The sequence below is a fragment of the Lepidochelys kempii genome, chromosome 8 (genome assembly GCF_965140285.1).
Source record: "Lepidochelys kempii isolate rLepKem1 chromosome 8, rLepKem1.hap1, whole genome shotgun sequence".
NCBI lineage: Eukaryota > Metazoa > Chordata > Testudines > Cheloniidae > Lepidochelys > Lepidochelys kempii.
The window spans coordinates 101,068,121-101,082,797 of record NC_136387.1 but is presented as its reverse complement, the minus strand read 5'-3'; the positions used below and the strand labels follow the sequence as shown (position 1 = coordinate 101,082,797).

Here is a 14,677-nt window from a genome sequence, read left to right as displayed (position 1 = left end):
AAAAAATGGGTGTTTATCACTACAAAAGGTTTTCTCTCCCCCACCCTACTCTCCTGCTGGTAATTGATCACTTTAGATAAGCTATTACCAGCAGGAGAGTAGAGTGGGGGGAGAGAAAACCTTTTGTAGTGATAAACACCCATTTTTTCATGGTTTGTGTATAAAAACATCTTCTGTATTTTCCACAGTATGCATCCGATGAAGTGAGCTGTAGCTCACGAAAGCTCATGCTCAAATAAATTGGTTAGTCTCTAAGGTGCCACAAGTACTCCTTTTATTTTTGCGAATACAGACTAACATGGCTGTTACTCTGAAACCATTTATTAGTGACTTTTAACAGGAAAAATAAAATACCAGAAGCCTAATGGGGGTGTGAATGGATTTTCTATGCAAAGTGAGAGAAATCAACTCCGTTACCCCTTCATCTCATTCAGGGCAAAATCTGCTCTCCCTTAAGCAGGATGGGGACATTATCCCACATCTGTCTGGCATAGGGTTCTTACCTCTCATGCATCTGGTACTGGCTACCATTTAGATACTGGACTAGGTACCATCCTATGCATCTATTTCCATTGGAGGTGGCTTTTCACACCCACTTTGCACAGCTGTAAGTGGGTAAGGCAGGTGCAAGGCTGTGTAGGACTGGGGAAAGGCCTGAGGAAGCAGCGGGTGAGGTGTCTAGGGCATATTCAGGACATGCTGGATGTGGAAGAGGGCATAGCCAGAACAGGTAGAGCAGCTTGATCCCACCAGGGGGATCTTCTGACATACAGGTTGCTAGAGAGGTTTATAGGAGCCTTAACATGACACATACATCTAGCCCGGTACTTGCATTGACCAGAAATCTCAACACATTTATGATTCTGCTAATCAGCTTTCATTCCCACACACCCACCCGGCACAGAACAATGTCTGAGGGCAGACCCTTCATTCCGTTCAGTCAGAAAGCTGCAACTTTCAGCTGGAGACGTGTCAATAAAACCAGTACAATCTCTCCCTGGCACACCTACCCTGGGGTGTCTACCCACTCCCCAGCCAAGCTGCCGTGCGGCCCCTTGCCTCGCTCCAGGAAGCACAGAGGGAAGCGGCATTACAGTTTTGACTAAGTCACTGTTTCCAGCCCCGCGATGGCTTTTCCATTCTGCCCTTTGCGGAAGCTCAGTAAGAGTCTGCCCTTCGAGGGCAGGAAGCGACACGGCAGTACTGCAAAATGGCCTAGTCAGTCGGGAAGAGCAGGGGGAGTCATACAGACTGGGTTCCGTTCCTAGTTCTGCTCCTGGGACCTTGGGCAGCTCCCATCTCTCAGTGCCGCTACTGAGACCAGGTGTTTCATAGAATCATAGAATATCAGGGTTGGAAGGGACCCCTGAAGGTCATCTAGTCCAACCCCCTGCTCGAAGCAGGACCAATTCCCAGTTAAATCATCCCAGCCAGGGCTTTGTCAAGCCTGACCTTAAAAACCTCTAAGGAAGGAGATTCTACCACCTCCTGAGGTAACGCATTCCAGTGTTTCCCCACCCTCCTAGTGAAAAAGTTTTTCCCAATATCCAATCTAAACCTCCCCCACTGCAACTTGAAATCCATTGTGCGGTGCAGGCCGACATCCATTTTCATGGGGCTGGGGGAAGAAATTCCACTAGCAAGAGGCATATTTTCAGTCTTCTCTGCCTCTTCGGCAAAGTCAGCTCATCTTCCCCCACCCCTGCGGCGGAAAAGCAGCCAGAGGCCAAGCTGGCTGGTAGTGGGACCGATGGCAGCCGTAGTAAGTCTGTGTCCCTTTATCCTGGAGACAGCAATAGCAGGAAAAACACAAGGGAGGAGGAGGAGGAGGAAGAGGAGGAGAAGGCCCTGCCCGATGACCCTGGTGTTGCAGGGCTCAGCAGCAGCACCAGGAACCCTATGGGCGGGAGGATACAGAGGTGGAAGGAGGGAGAGAGAAAGACAAGAGAAAGCGGGGAAAGGAATGAGAGAGGAAGGGAGCAGCAGCTGCTGTGGGGAAAGAGGAACCCTAGGACTACAGTAATCTGTGTCCATGGGAGGCTCGGAGCTCAGGAGTGACTCCCAGGCCTGTATGCCAGCCACTAGCCCAGACCTCTCTCATCTCATTTGGCCTCTTAGTGGCACTGAAACATCTAGATGTATAAATCTCTAATATATTTCAGAATGCTGATAGCAGCAAAAGTTGGGGAGGGAACTCAAGGCTCAATTGCTCCTTCTCCAGGACCAGAATGTGACAGATCTCACAGACCAATTTGCCCCTCTGACGGTGGGTCCAGGGAGAAGAAGGGCAGTTCTTGGCCTGATCCCACGTCCCCAGCAGGCTCTGGTCCTAGGAGGAGCCCTGTATGGATAGAGCCCAAGCACCCTCCACCAAGCACCAGAGACATCAATGGTTCTCCATCCCAGCAGAAGTACCCAGAGTGGAGCAGTTGGCTTGTTCTGTGTTGGAGTTGTGACCTTATAGGGACTGCAGAAAGTCTAATGCCATTTCTGCTCATACTGGGCACTGGAACCAACCTCCTTCTCCCCCACTGTCATGAATTTAAACTCAACGGGGGGGAAAAATGGCTGCAAACACTGGCCATCCATCTCATAAACACCTTGAGGGGGGAGATGTTTACCCCTGTTAAAAGACTTTCAATGAATCCCGGAGAAGTCATGACCTCCGTGTATGTTTTCTATTTATTTTTCCACACCAGTTAAATAGTCACTTTCCAAGCACTTAAAGGAAAAAGAAATCAAGATCAGCCCCCGCCCCCTTTTGGTAGCGATGCCAAAATATGCAGCCGGGCCTCCCTATCTGAATGAGTGTTTTGATTAAAGAAGTCTTAACAAAACACAGTCAGAACAACGAGCGTAGCCCCTTTCTGCAAGCTTCACCCAAGTATGCAGTGTATACTTAGGGCTGGATTACTGGGATTCGTGTATTAATTGAATAAGGATGACAAGCCTCCAGCATATGCAAATAGAGGGTTAGGTTTCAGTTTTGAGGGTAACCCCCAATGCTTACTAATATCCCCTCAGAACCCCCAAAGCTGGGACTCTTGAGGCAAACCCTCGCAAGCTGCAAACATATGGAAAAGTTCATGTTTTTCTATTTTTCTTCTAAACCTTTTGTTTCCTTTGACAAAAAGTTTCTGCTATTCCGACACTAAAACCATCGCCTCTGAGCTGCCAAGACTCCCAAGTGAGGATCCTGATCAAAGGAAAGAGTGTGGCAATAAAGCAAGGAACCTGTGGCCAGGATTTTTTGTGTGTGTGGTGTATTAAAACATTTCATTCTTTTTTCCAAAGGTATTTTTCATATCACCCTCTGCTACAAACTGGGAGAACAGCTGGTTGATAGAGGATACAGGCAAAGGCTCAGGCGATGATGGTTTTTCATGAGTAGGTGTTGTCTAGGCTCGAGGGAAAATGGCCGTGTGGTTTTTTTCATATCTGTTTTGTACAGGCAGCCAGTTTATAAACAAAAGGAAATATTTCTTCACACAATGCTCAGTCAACCTGTGGAACTCATTGCCTGGTGATGTTGTGAAGGCCAAAAGTATAATGGTTCAAAAAAGGATTAGGTAAATTAATGAAGATTGGTCCATCAACAGCGTTTAGCCAAGATGGTCAGGGACACAGCCCCATGCTCTGGATGTCCCTAAATCTCCAGCTGCTGGAAGCTGGGATTGGATGACAGGATAACACTTGAAATTGCCCTGTTCTGTTCATTCCTTCTGAAGCATTTGGATTTGGCCAGAGATAGGATACTGGCTCCATGGGCCATTAGTCTGACCCAGTATGGCCATTCTTATATTACAATGTTTGTGGCCAGACTGGATGTTTATATAAAGTTTGCAACATGGTTTTAAACAAAAAAAAAACAAAAAAGTGTAATCCAAAAGATCCAGTTTGTAAGAGGCCTGTCAAATTCCACAAAAAGCAAAGATCAAAATGCAGTCTAGGAGGAATTATAGATTAGGGCAATGGCAGAGCTGAAAACACACACGCATGGACATCACCCAGCGAAAATGAGATTATTCAGATCTGGTACATTGGTTTGATCCATTATGAAAGTTACAGGCCTTTTGCAAATTTCAGTTACTGATCTGGGTTTTTGTTCCAAACTCCGACAAAGCTGGAGGATTTATGGACTTGAAGTTTTGATTCAGGTCCAGGAAGAGTAGAATTTATGACCCCACCAGAGCATGGGATCTGAATTGACTCTGCAATAGGATGGCAGCTGCCCAGAAGTGTCCGGTCCTAGAGTACAGCAAGGACAAGATAACTCACCTCTTTTGCTCACTTCCAGGAGCCTCTGCAGCTTGATAAAGTTTTGAGAGTTTTGGTATCCTGAATTGTTCTAAAGAAACCCAGGACTTTGCACCAATTCAACTAGAATCAGCCAGACAGCCAAGCAAACATCTGCCACAACCTGGAGGATACCTCTTGGAAGATATAAGACTGGCAAATACTCTTTCAGGCCAGGATTTTGCCCTAGAATTTCAGGATGGGGAATGAAGGAAGGAAAGAGTCACAAAAATTTTCCCCAAAGAGAAATGCTCGAAATGGTCCCCCAAAAGCCAAAACGGCCTGATCCTCCTCCAATTCTACAGGTGGAAATCAGAAGAAACAACTGAAATCAATGGTATTACTCCAGGGTAGATCAAAGTGACCAGTTTCTGGCCAGACAGAGTTGCATAGGGTATAAATCAACGCAGGATTTGACCTTAGTCTAGAAACAACTGTCCCCAAGGTGATTAAAATCTAGGCACCAGATTCTCAGATGATGTAAGTCAGCATAGCTTCATTGAATACAACAGAGCTACAATGATTTACACCAGCTGAGAATCTGGCCTGCGGTGTTCAAGGAACATGTGGAATTGTGGTCATTCTTGTGGAATGCTTGAATTCTAATCCTGCCAAGTCAGGGCAGTGAAATGCTTTTTTTTTTTTTTTATAATGAGGTGACAAAAATGTCCTCTGGCTACAATACAAAAGAGAAACAGCATCTCCCATAGTCAAGCCACAATATAGTTAAAAAACAAATAAGTCCTTCCCACTTCACTTGAACAAGTAGGATTAAATAAGTCCTTCCAAGGCCAACTTCATAAAACCAGCTCCTTAAAAACAAGGAACTGTTCAAATGCTTTACAGCAATTTATAGAGGGCTGACAGATACTTTTGGACTCCAAAGACTTCTTACACTAAATCTCGGTCTACTCTAAAAAGTTTTGCCAGCATGGCTGTGTTGGCTTGGAGTGTGGAAAAACAACAACAACACATGCCCCCCACATACCACACATGTGCCCCAACCAAGAGAGTTACGCTGGCAAAAACCCCATGTGGATGCAGCTTTTACTGGCAAAAGACTCATTTTGCTGCGATAGCTCGTCATTCGAGGAGATGGTGTAACTGTACCAGCAGAAGAACTCCACTAGTTATGTATCAGAGGGTTAGCCATGTTAGTCTGGATCTGTAAAAGCAGCAAAGAATCCTGTGGCACCTTACAGACTAAGGTTAGTCTAAGGTTAGTCTATAAGGTGACACAGGATTCTTTGCCACTTCCACTAGTTATGTCAGTATAGATATATTGACAAACCCATTGCAGTATAGGCAAGCCCTCTCTCTCTCTCTTTAGAGACCTCTTTAAAGTTTGGTCCCATATTACTAAGTAGACCTGGTCAAAATGTCTCAAACCAAATAAATACTGAATGAACACATACATTCTGAACTTTGAAAAGCTTAAAATAAACAAAAGAATTGATTTTTCAAAAGTTGTGGGATGAAAATTTTGACATCTTATTTTTTTCCCCATGAAAAATCGTGACTTATTATTTAGTTATTTATTTTTGACCAGTGCTATTAAAAAGAAATGGACCCCAAGCTGCAAATTTTGGATATGGATCCATATGTCCAAAAAACACATGCATGGTCCTGCCCCAGAGCTTGAGATTGTTCAGATCTGGTATTTTGGTTTGACCCATTGCAAAAAATAGAGGCCTTTTGCACATTTTGGCTCTGGATCTGGGTTCTTGGTCCAAAAGCCTACAAAGCTGGAGGATCTAAGGATCCAAAGTTTTGATTCAGGAACGAAGTGGAGCAGAACTTATGATCTCACAAGAGCACGGGTGCTTCCGAACTGGCTCTGCAACAGTGTATTTGCCCAGAAATGTCCTGCCCCAGAGAGAAGCAGATAGCTGGCCTCAGGAGCATGAGCTGCCCTGGACAATCATGTCACAATTTGGTTCAGCTTTTCTGGTCACCAGACATAATGGCCCAATCATGGGAGATCTACTGGCTTTAATAGGAGCGAATGCGTATGCAAGGAATGCAAGACTGATTCTTTGTCTAGAACCTGAACCAGAGCTCCTTTGGGTCAACGCTCGCGACCCCCAGTGCTCTGTACAGAGCTTCATTGGAAAGAGTAATCTCTTTCGAAGGAAAGACAAGATGCTGTGCCAGCTCATTTAAGCTGCTTATGTCTGAAGGTGATAAGATGTTTCCAAACGGTCCCGTTTCAATGGCTGCACATTTGGTGTGCAGGTTTATTTTCTTTTACCTTGATAAAACTCCATTCCTCGGACAAATCAGGGGCCTGCTTATCAGTCAACACTCCACCTAATGGTTTCAGCTGTACCGTTTGTATTTATTGTAACCGGGGCATTCCGCAGATAGTTTTCATTGACTAGCTTTGGAAGCGAGCCAGATACTCAGTTGTATTTATCCAGCACTAGAAGGGAGGCAAATTAATGATGTGATTCGAATGATCAGGACCTTGACATCTTCAAGGACAGGTCTAAGCACAGGATGCGCTGATAACATTTTCCAAGGCATATGTAACACAGCCAAGTGATTTATAGACCACAAAGCGTGTTGTAAGCGTGTGACACACAGCAACTTCTCTTTGCAGGGAGCGAGGGTAGGCTCCTTTGATGTGACATACATTTATACTTCTTAAATTTCATATGATCAGAAGCATGGTGCGTATTGCATGCTGCCCCAGCACTTAGTGCCAGATGCACAATTTGCTGGGCCAGATTGGAGGGAAATCTAATGGGAGGGCTGTGTGACTTAGTGGATACAGCTCGGGGCTCAGGACATCTATTCCTGTCACTGGCCTGCGGGGCAACACTGGGCAAGTCACGTCATGTCTCCGTGTTTCAGTCTCCCCATCTGTGAAATGGGAATAATGATACCAACCTCTTTCGTAAAGCACTTGGAGATCTGCTGATGAAAGCGCTGTATACAATGTGAATTATTATTGTTCAAGAGAGTGCAGAGACTGAAATTGTGCCCAGTCACTACACAAGGGGGAGACTTCTCCCACTGAATGGCTGCACAATGCAGGCCGAATCCTAAACCCACTCAAGTCAATGGAAAGACGCCCCACTGAGTTCAATGGGCTTTGGACGAAGCCCAATAAGGCTTGCTGTTTGTAAAGGCACATCTGCGGGAAAGGTGCTACATAAACATAAAATTATGATCATTGCATTGCCATCATAATAAAAACAGCCCAGGCAGTTTATTCAGTGGGATCTAGTTCAACCGAAATTGGCTCCAAAATGCAGTGTAGAAGTGGGGATTTACAAAGGTGCCAGACCAGCACTGCGCTCCACAGGGGACGACACAAGAGAAGGCTGAGAATGGAGGAAGATAGCAGGACAGCAGATGTGTGAGGAGAGACTATGTGGTGTTGAAATGGAGTCGGGGCAAATAGGAAGCCAGTAATGACGGGGGTAGGATGGAAAGGCAGACAGAAAGAAAAGTAGACCCTCCTATTTAGCCTCTCTCAATACAAGAGCAAAGAGAAATCCAATTACACTGAGAGGCAATACATTTCAAACAGACAAAAGGAATCCTTTGATACACAAATTCATATATAATAAGTCAACACATTGGCCATTAACACATAATTAAATTGATACATAATTCACTGGTGGAATTCCCTGCCACAAGATACCACGGTTGCCAAAGAGTTTATTGGTATTTTAAAAACCTGTGTTATTCCATTTATATGAACAAGGAGAAAATCCACACTTACATCAGTTTGGGAGGAAAATAACAAAGGATAAAACCCCAGAGGCTTCAGATCTTAAAGGTTGGGAATAAATGTCCTCTAGAGGCTGATCTCAATTTTACACTAGAAGTTTTCTTGTACCTTCTTTTCGTTGATCCAGCCTGGTAGGACTACCCCCCTTAAATCCTACAGTACTCTTCCATAAAGGGACAGGGAACCTTTCTTCTTTTTTTTTTTTTTAAGTCTAGCATAGAAGCAGAACATTCCTACCCCATCTCTGTTTTTATAGTATTTTCATGTCAGTATCATTTTGACTCTCTGCCCAGAAAGTCCAGCATAAATCTTTTAACTGAAAGAGCCACAGAAGGATCAAGTGTCAGAAGAAGGGGGTACAAGCAGGAGATACGTTTCCTTCTCCACTTCTGTGACATAGCCTGAGTAAGCTTGGTCCCGTTACGTTTTATCTAGTTTAACTAAGGATTGATGAACTTGGAGAAATGGTGCTCGCCCATACAGAGAGCAGCGTCAAGGAGGGCTGGCTTTGGGGTTCTCCCCTTTTGTAAAATAGTTTAAAAAAAATTATGGTGGATTTATTTAGGGCTTGGGAATGCAAGGATCTCATCTGAATTCGCTGGGATATGGCATAGCAATGAGGAGTATTTGATATATGTTCTCTCACCCAGCTCTGTCAAAGCAACCTGACCCCCAACTGCAGCTTGATCTAACATTCTAGCATAGCAGGTCTCATACCGCCTGGCCAGTGCACCTCAATATCAACATGGAGTACCCTCTGCTCTTTCCATTCCTGAGCGCAGCAGTATCCATCAGCACCGACAAGCCGCAGGATGCTTTTGTGATGTAGATACCTCATTTTATTCCAGACCCTGCACAGTAATTCACATTTGAAGCCAGGGTTCCAAAGGAGACAGGTTGTTTGTCTATCATCTACTTATGCTTCAATAATTGCCAGAATATTAGAACACTATATGGTTTCTAGCAAATGTTTCCGATGTCAGATGTTACAGAAGAATAGTACCGTATTCCAAAAATGCTGACAATTCTACCACCAGGATTAGCAAATATTGCATTTACCCAGAAATTTAAGTAATGATATTTGTGCTTTTGGAATGTATAGTTTTTGGGTTTTTTTTCTATTTGCAGGCCTAACATCTTCTGTACATAACATCCTGGGGAGGGTTGCAAACTTATCAGGCCATCAGAAACCACACTGCTTAAATTCAAGCCAAGAATCCTGTGTTCTCCAGTAAAAGGATATGTTTTATACATACTTCACAAAGGCTAATCTAATTAAGTATCCAAATCACATGGCATCTCCATGCATGCATACTTGAAAAAAGCACCCAACTAGAACATAAGCTTTGGAGCTACCCTGAGTAGTTCAAAGTGCATCCTTTTGTCATTTATGAAACACTTGAAATCTAAAGACAGGTTTCAGAGTAACAGCCGTGTTAGTCTGTATTCGCAAAAAAGAAATTGCTCAAATAAATTGGTTAGTCTCTAAGGTGCCACAAGTACTCCTTTTCTTTTTTGAAATCTAAAGCTGCCTTAAAAAAAAAAAACCCACACAAGAAAGTAGTATTGGGCCCAATTCTGTCCCCAGTTAAGCCAACAAGACTTTTGCCACTGACAACATTTTGCTACGTGGCCCGGAGTATTCTATGGTATTTTAATTTTCCCTGGCTTGTAAGTGGTCTAATCTGTTCTAACTGTCTGCTCTGTGGGACTCTGGCTAGAGATGTTGCCTGGAACTTTTTTTATTTCCCCTGAATGGCATGTTTTTAATGCAGTATTTGCTCCTAGAATTTGCAAGGAGAAGAGCTTTTAAAAAAACAAACATTCTCTTCCTCGCTAGTCTAAAATGCAGGTCTTTTACAGGCATCTGTGATTTATTGACACAGAGTTCCTATGTGTCACTGCAATCAGTGGGAACAGCTGCAAATTGTTCTAGGGAACATGGATATATTGCTGGAGAGACTGTATTGTTTTACAGTGGTTAAAAGATAAGACGGGACAGCCGGACACCTAGGTTCAATGCCTGATTCTGCCACTTGCTTTTTGACCTTGACCAACTTATCTCTGAGCCTCTAAGGTCCCCATCTGTAAAATGGTTATGTATTTACCTCAAATACCTTTGAGAGCCTCTCTTTGCAACTCTCCACTGGTACCCTTTTCTCTAACACAGCAACACACAAAGGGACCCTTGTGGTCCCTTCTAACCCGACAGTTCTACACATAAGCTACTTGTCTTCTCTTTCAAGGCCCTTCATGGCCTATCATCTCTCATTCAGTATCAAAGGGTCGACTCCCACCTCTGATTGAAAATGTATCAAGTGGGTGATGGAAGGCTAAACACGACCTTCACGCTTTCTTCTGTGTTGTCCCTCATGCTTTGGAGGAGCTCCCCATTAACATGTGGAAAGTCACTTCATTGTACTCCTTCAAATCCCTTTGCCATGATGCCTCCAGAAACACTAGATAACTAGGCAGCCAGTGTGCTGGTACCTCATCCTACCATGCTCACTTAAATTGCCTCATTGTTTCTTTTAACTCCCCCATATAGCTGTCTGTATCCTCCATCATCTCTTGTCTTCTGTTTAGATTGCCAGCTCTTTGGGGCAGGGACCATCTTTGTTCTGTGTTTGTACAGAGCCTCGCACAGAGGTATCCTGGTCCTGGACTGAGACCCCTAGGCGCTATGATAATACAAACAAACAACAATAACTAGTTATGGCTGTCTTCATAGGCGCCAACTCTGTGGGTGCTCTGGGGCTGGAGGAAGGGGTGGAGTGGGGGCGGGGTCTGGTGCCGAGTGGGGGTTGAGCACCTCACAGCAACTTAGAAAGACGGCACCTCTGGTTGTCTTCTCAATGGTACACATCCTCTTTGGTTCTCCAGCTCCTTCATTCCGCATACCACATCATTAGAGAAATGTTCCCATCTGGACCACTTCTTTTCCAACCTCCCACTGCATGGCTCTCCACTAGGGGCTCCTGGTAGTCCACAGAACACAGTCTTAGAACTGCTGCATTAATGCCCCAATTCTGCCACATTTCTGCATGCTGAGTAGCACCTTCCAGTGCCCAGAGTTCCACTGAGAAACAGTGACTCCTCACACAGTATGGCGCTACTCACGAGGAGTAAAGGTGTCAGAATCAGGCCCTGAAATGATGACAGGTTCCCTGATGCCTCTACTTAGACTGACAAAAGGATCTGTGTTTCTTAGTTCATTTTACCAATGTATGGTCCTCCCTTGAAGGCATGCTGACTTTGACATCATATATGGTTGCCATGGAGATGACTGAATTGCATCACCGTGGGACTCAAACGGCATGATAAGCTATACAAGTGTTGCCAAGGTGTAAGAAACAGACAGACCCTTCAGCTATCTCCCAGGTGCAGGTAAGACCCAGCCAAGATATGGGGGTCACACACTGTTGGAGTTACAATGATAATACATAGCTCTTATACGGTGCTTTTATCCATAGATCTCAAAACACGTCACCAAGGAAGGCCGTCTCATTATCCCCATTGTGCAGATGGGGAAACTGAGGCACAAAGAGGGGCAGTGACTTGCCCAAGTTCACCCAGCCAGTGGCAGAGCCAGGACTAAAAGGTCCTCTTCAGTCCCAGTCCAGTGCCCGATTTTCTAAGTCGCCCTGCATCAGAGCAGCAGTAGATGATGTCCTAAGAAATATCCTGTCTCCACACAGTTAACAGAGAGAAAGAAATTAACATACACATATAAAACCAGCACACTCTCTCAGAGTTTGCCACCAGCCATCAGCTGGTCTGCAAAGGAGGATCCAGCTACACTGAAAGTCTTTATTAGCACCAGATAACTAAGATCAGCAGAGACTGGAGGGCTGCAACAGACACATATAATATGTTTGGATTATGGCATGTTTGAGAAGTTATTTAGCCTTGTAGCCTATTTACATAAGGTTCACTCCATCTTTTGTTTGGACACATTCCTAGCAAAGCTTTTCAGTTGTCATCCCCGCCTCCGCCAAGCATGCATAAAGCAACTCAAAGGTAAAACCCATTCTCTCCCCGGACAAATGAGAGACATGTGGAGAACTAAAAAGGAGCAAAAGGAACAGGAAAAACGAGAAGGGTGGGGTGAGGAAAGATGAAGGTTATGGTCAAGGGGCTGGAGCGGGACTCACAAAATCAGGATTATTTTCCTTGCTCTGCTACAGGCTCCCTATGTGGCCTTGGGCAAGTACTGCTGGGTCCCTCTGTTTTCCTCTCTGTACAATGGAATCCAGTCTCTACCTTACAGGGGGGTGGTGAGGATGGGCCCATAACTACCCTGATAGGGTGCAAAGCCCTTTCCTGAACACAGCTGGCATACTTTAACCCTTCGATTTTGCAGAGGATGCGAGGTTGAAAACTAGATACAGATTTTTAAGTCCCGGGAATGTTCAACCTGTCCCGTTATAGAGACAGGGACGATTTCAGAAATTAGATACTAATCTGGGATTTGATTTCAAACACGCCACAGTATAGGGAGTGTTTGGACCAAGGGTTCTCGTAGGGTAGCACCTCTACTTAAAATCTTAAGGCCGGGCATTCTATGACACAGGCATCGACATCATCGTCGTTACTGATACCTCTTAGCCAGTTTGCCCATTCAGGGGCAGCTGTGAAATGGCCTTACCTGGGAAGTATCATGATTGAATATGACAGCATTCAGGTCTCCACAGTTATAATGCTTGATGAGATCTTCAGTAGTGTATGGGGCCTGCAAGCTGCCTGCTCGTAGACTTTCATGTTGTAGCAAGGTTTGGTTCAAAGCAAACAGCACCTGCACAAACACACACAATAGATATATATTGGTTGACTGAGGTCACAAGAGCATGAATGATCAGCAGAATGCAGGAGCACGGCAGAGGAACCTTTATGAGCCCCAGATGAGGCTTGTGCTTCTTGCTTCTCTTTGTCGACCCCCTCTGGCCAACCAAGGGAGTGGCTCAGGAAGGAGCTACGTTTATCCCTCCCCAAACCGAAGGAGAGTCACATGGATGCAGAGCTTAGACTAGAAAAGGAAACTGGGAAGGGTTTGGGATATGCCACCCTCCTCATCAAGGTAATAAAATATAGGCCTGCCTACAGACACGATTTCAGTGGGGCTGTGGGGCACGTGAAAAATCAAGGTGAGCCAGAGAGTTTTAGACTGCATGTGGAGTTCACTTTACTGCAAAAGTGACAGCCTGAAAATAAGGGCAGTTCCATCATCTCTGCCAACGAACCAGCCTGAGCTGGGAGGAGCTACATCTTCCCCACCAGCTGTTTAAAATCCAAAGCCCAAATGAAATGGGAAACTTCTTGGTAGATGCAGTTCAGAAGCTTCTCAACATCTTTAGCAGTAAAACACTGGTGTATTCAGGCACCTCTGCCTGTCATTTAATAAGTAACCTGCAAGGACCTTGAGCATCCCTCGGGAACTGGCACTTGTGAAACAGGCAGAATATACACAAAAAGAAAAGGAGTACTTGTGGCACCTTAGAGACTAACCAATTTATTTGAGCATAAGCTTTCGTGAGCTACAGCTCACTTCATCGGATGCATCACGAAAGCTTATGCTCAAATAAATTGGTTAGTCTCTAAGGTGCCACAAGTCCTCCTTTTCTTTTTGCGAATACAGACTAACACGGCTGCTACTCTGAAACCTGGCAGAATATACAATCGTGCTCTCTCTCCCCGTCCCCCGCCACCTTTCAGCTTCTCCCTCTGGCAAAATAAATGGTCGTGTCAAATTGTTACACTGTCCCAGAGGGCTAATTGAGCTTTCTCATCCCAGATCTGGAAATCCAACAGGAATGCATTAGCAGAGAAATCTAAGCAACCAGGAGCATTCATTGCTTTTGATCTTTAAATGCACAAGTATCCAAGCTGCCATGAAATAAAACACTTCCTTAAAAAAAAAAAGTAATTGTATACTTTTCTATCTCTCATAAAAGGCAGTCAAGTTGAAATGAGTGATCATGTACCTATGCTCGTTAGTGATAGTCTTGGTGGTGATTTATGCTGATTACAGAACCACTGAGCATAAGCTCAGTTTTCAAAGATCCTTACAGGGAAGCCTGTTTTTTAGAAGGTCTATGAATGGTTGGAAGAATGACAACATTTGAGTAGGTGGGACTAATAGAACCTTTATTATTTATTTGCATTATCATAGTTCTTAGGCATCCCCGTCATGGATCAAGACCCTAATCTAGGGTGATTTTATAGGAGGAATTCCCATTCCTAGGAATAATTTGGCTTTATAACCCTGGTGGTTATTTTATTAAAAGTCACAGACCCTTCAGCCCTGTGTTTTCCTGCAGTTTCATCTTCTCTCATTTTTAGCATCAAGAGTATTCTTAATGGTACACACCACCACTTAGGTTGGTTCACTGGGATCTTCTCCCTGTTTTTCTTTGATTACCAGGACATCGTTTTTATCAAGTCATAAGCAGCATCACATTTTCAGATTATGCTTTGATAATTTATGCTACATAATTCAACAAGGTGGCTGATGAAGGATAGTTCTGAGCCCAAAAATGGGCCACCTAGTTCACAGTCAGATTGTTCTATAGCCAATAGAGAGGAAATCCCTTTAATTTTTTGCAGCCAGCTTGGAACTTTCCTATCTTGAGAAATTTTATA

The 14,677-nt window shown here is 44.4% G+C and overlaps 1 protein-coding gene across 2 annotated transcripts in view; it reads right to left on the bottom strand.

The window, feature by feature from the left end:
• Positions 1 to 14,677, bottom strand: part of TRABD2B (TraB domain containing 2B) — a 412,663-nt gene that overhangs the window by 166,049 nt on the left and 231,937 nt on the right. For both annotated transcript variants that reach the window (XR_012160561.1, XM_073358274.1), the window contains exon 3: positions 12,687 to 12,833. Coding sequence is in view for 1 of the 2 variants with exons in the window: in XM_073358274.1 (XP_073214375.1) it covers positions 12,687 to 12,833 (147 nt within the window). In the remaining variant the exon portion in view is untranslated. The remainder of the gene's footprint in view (positions 1 to 12,686; positions 12,834 to 14,677) is intronic.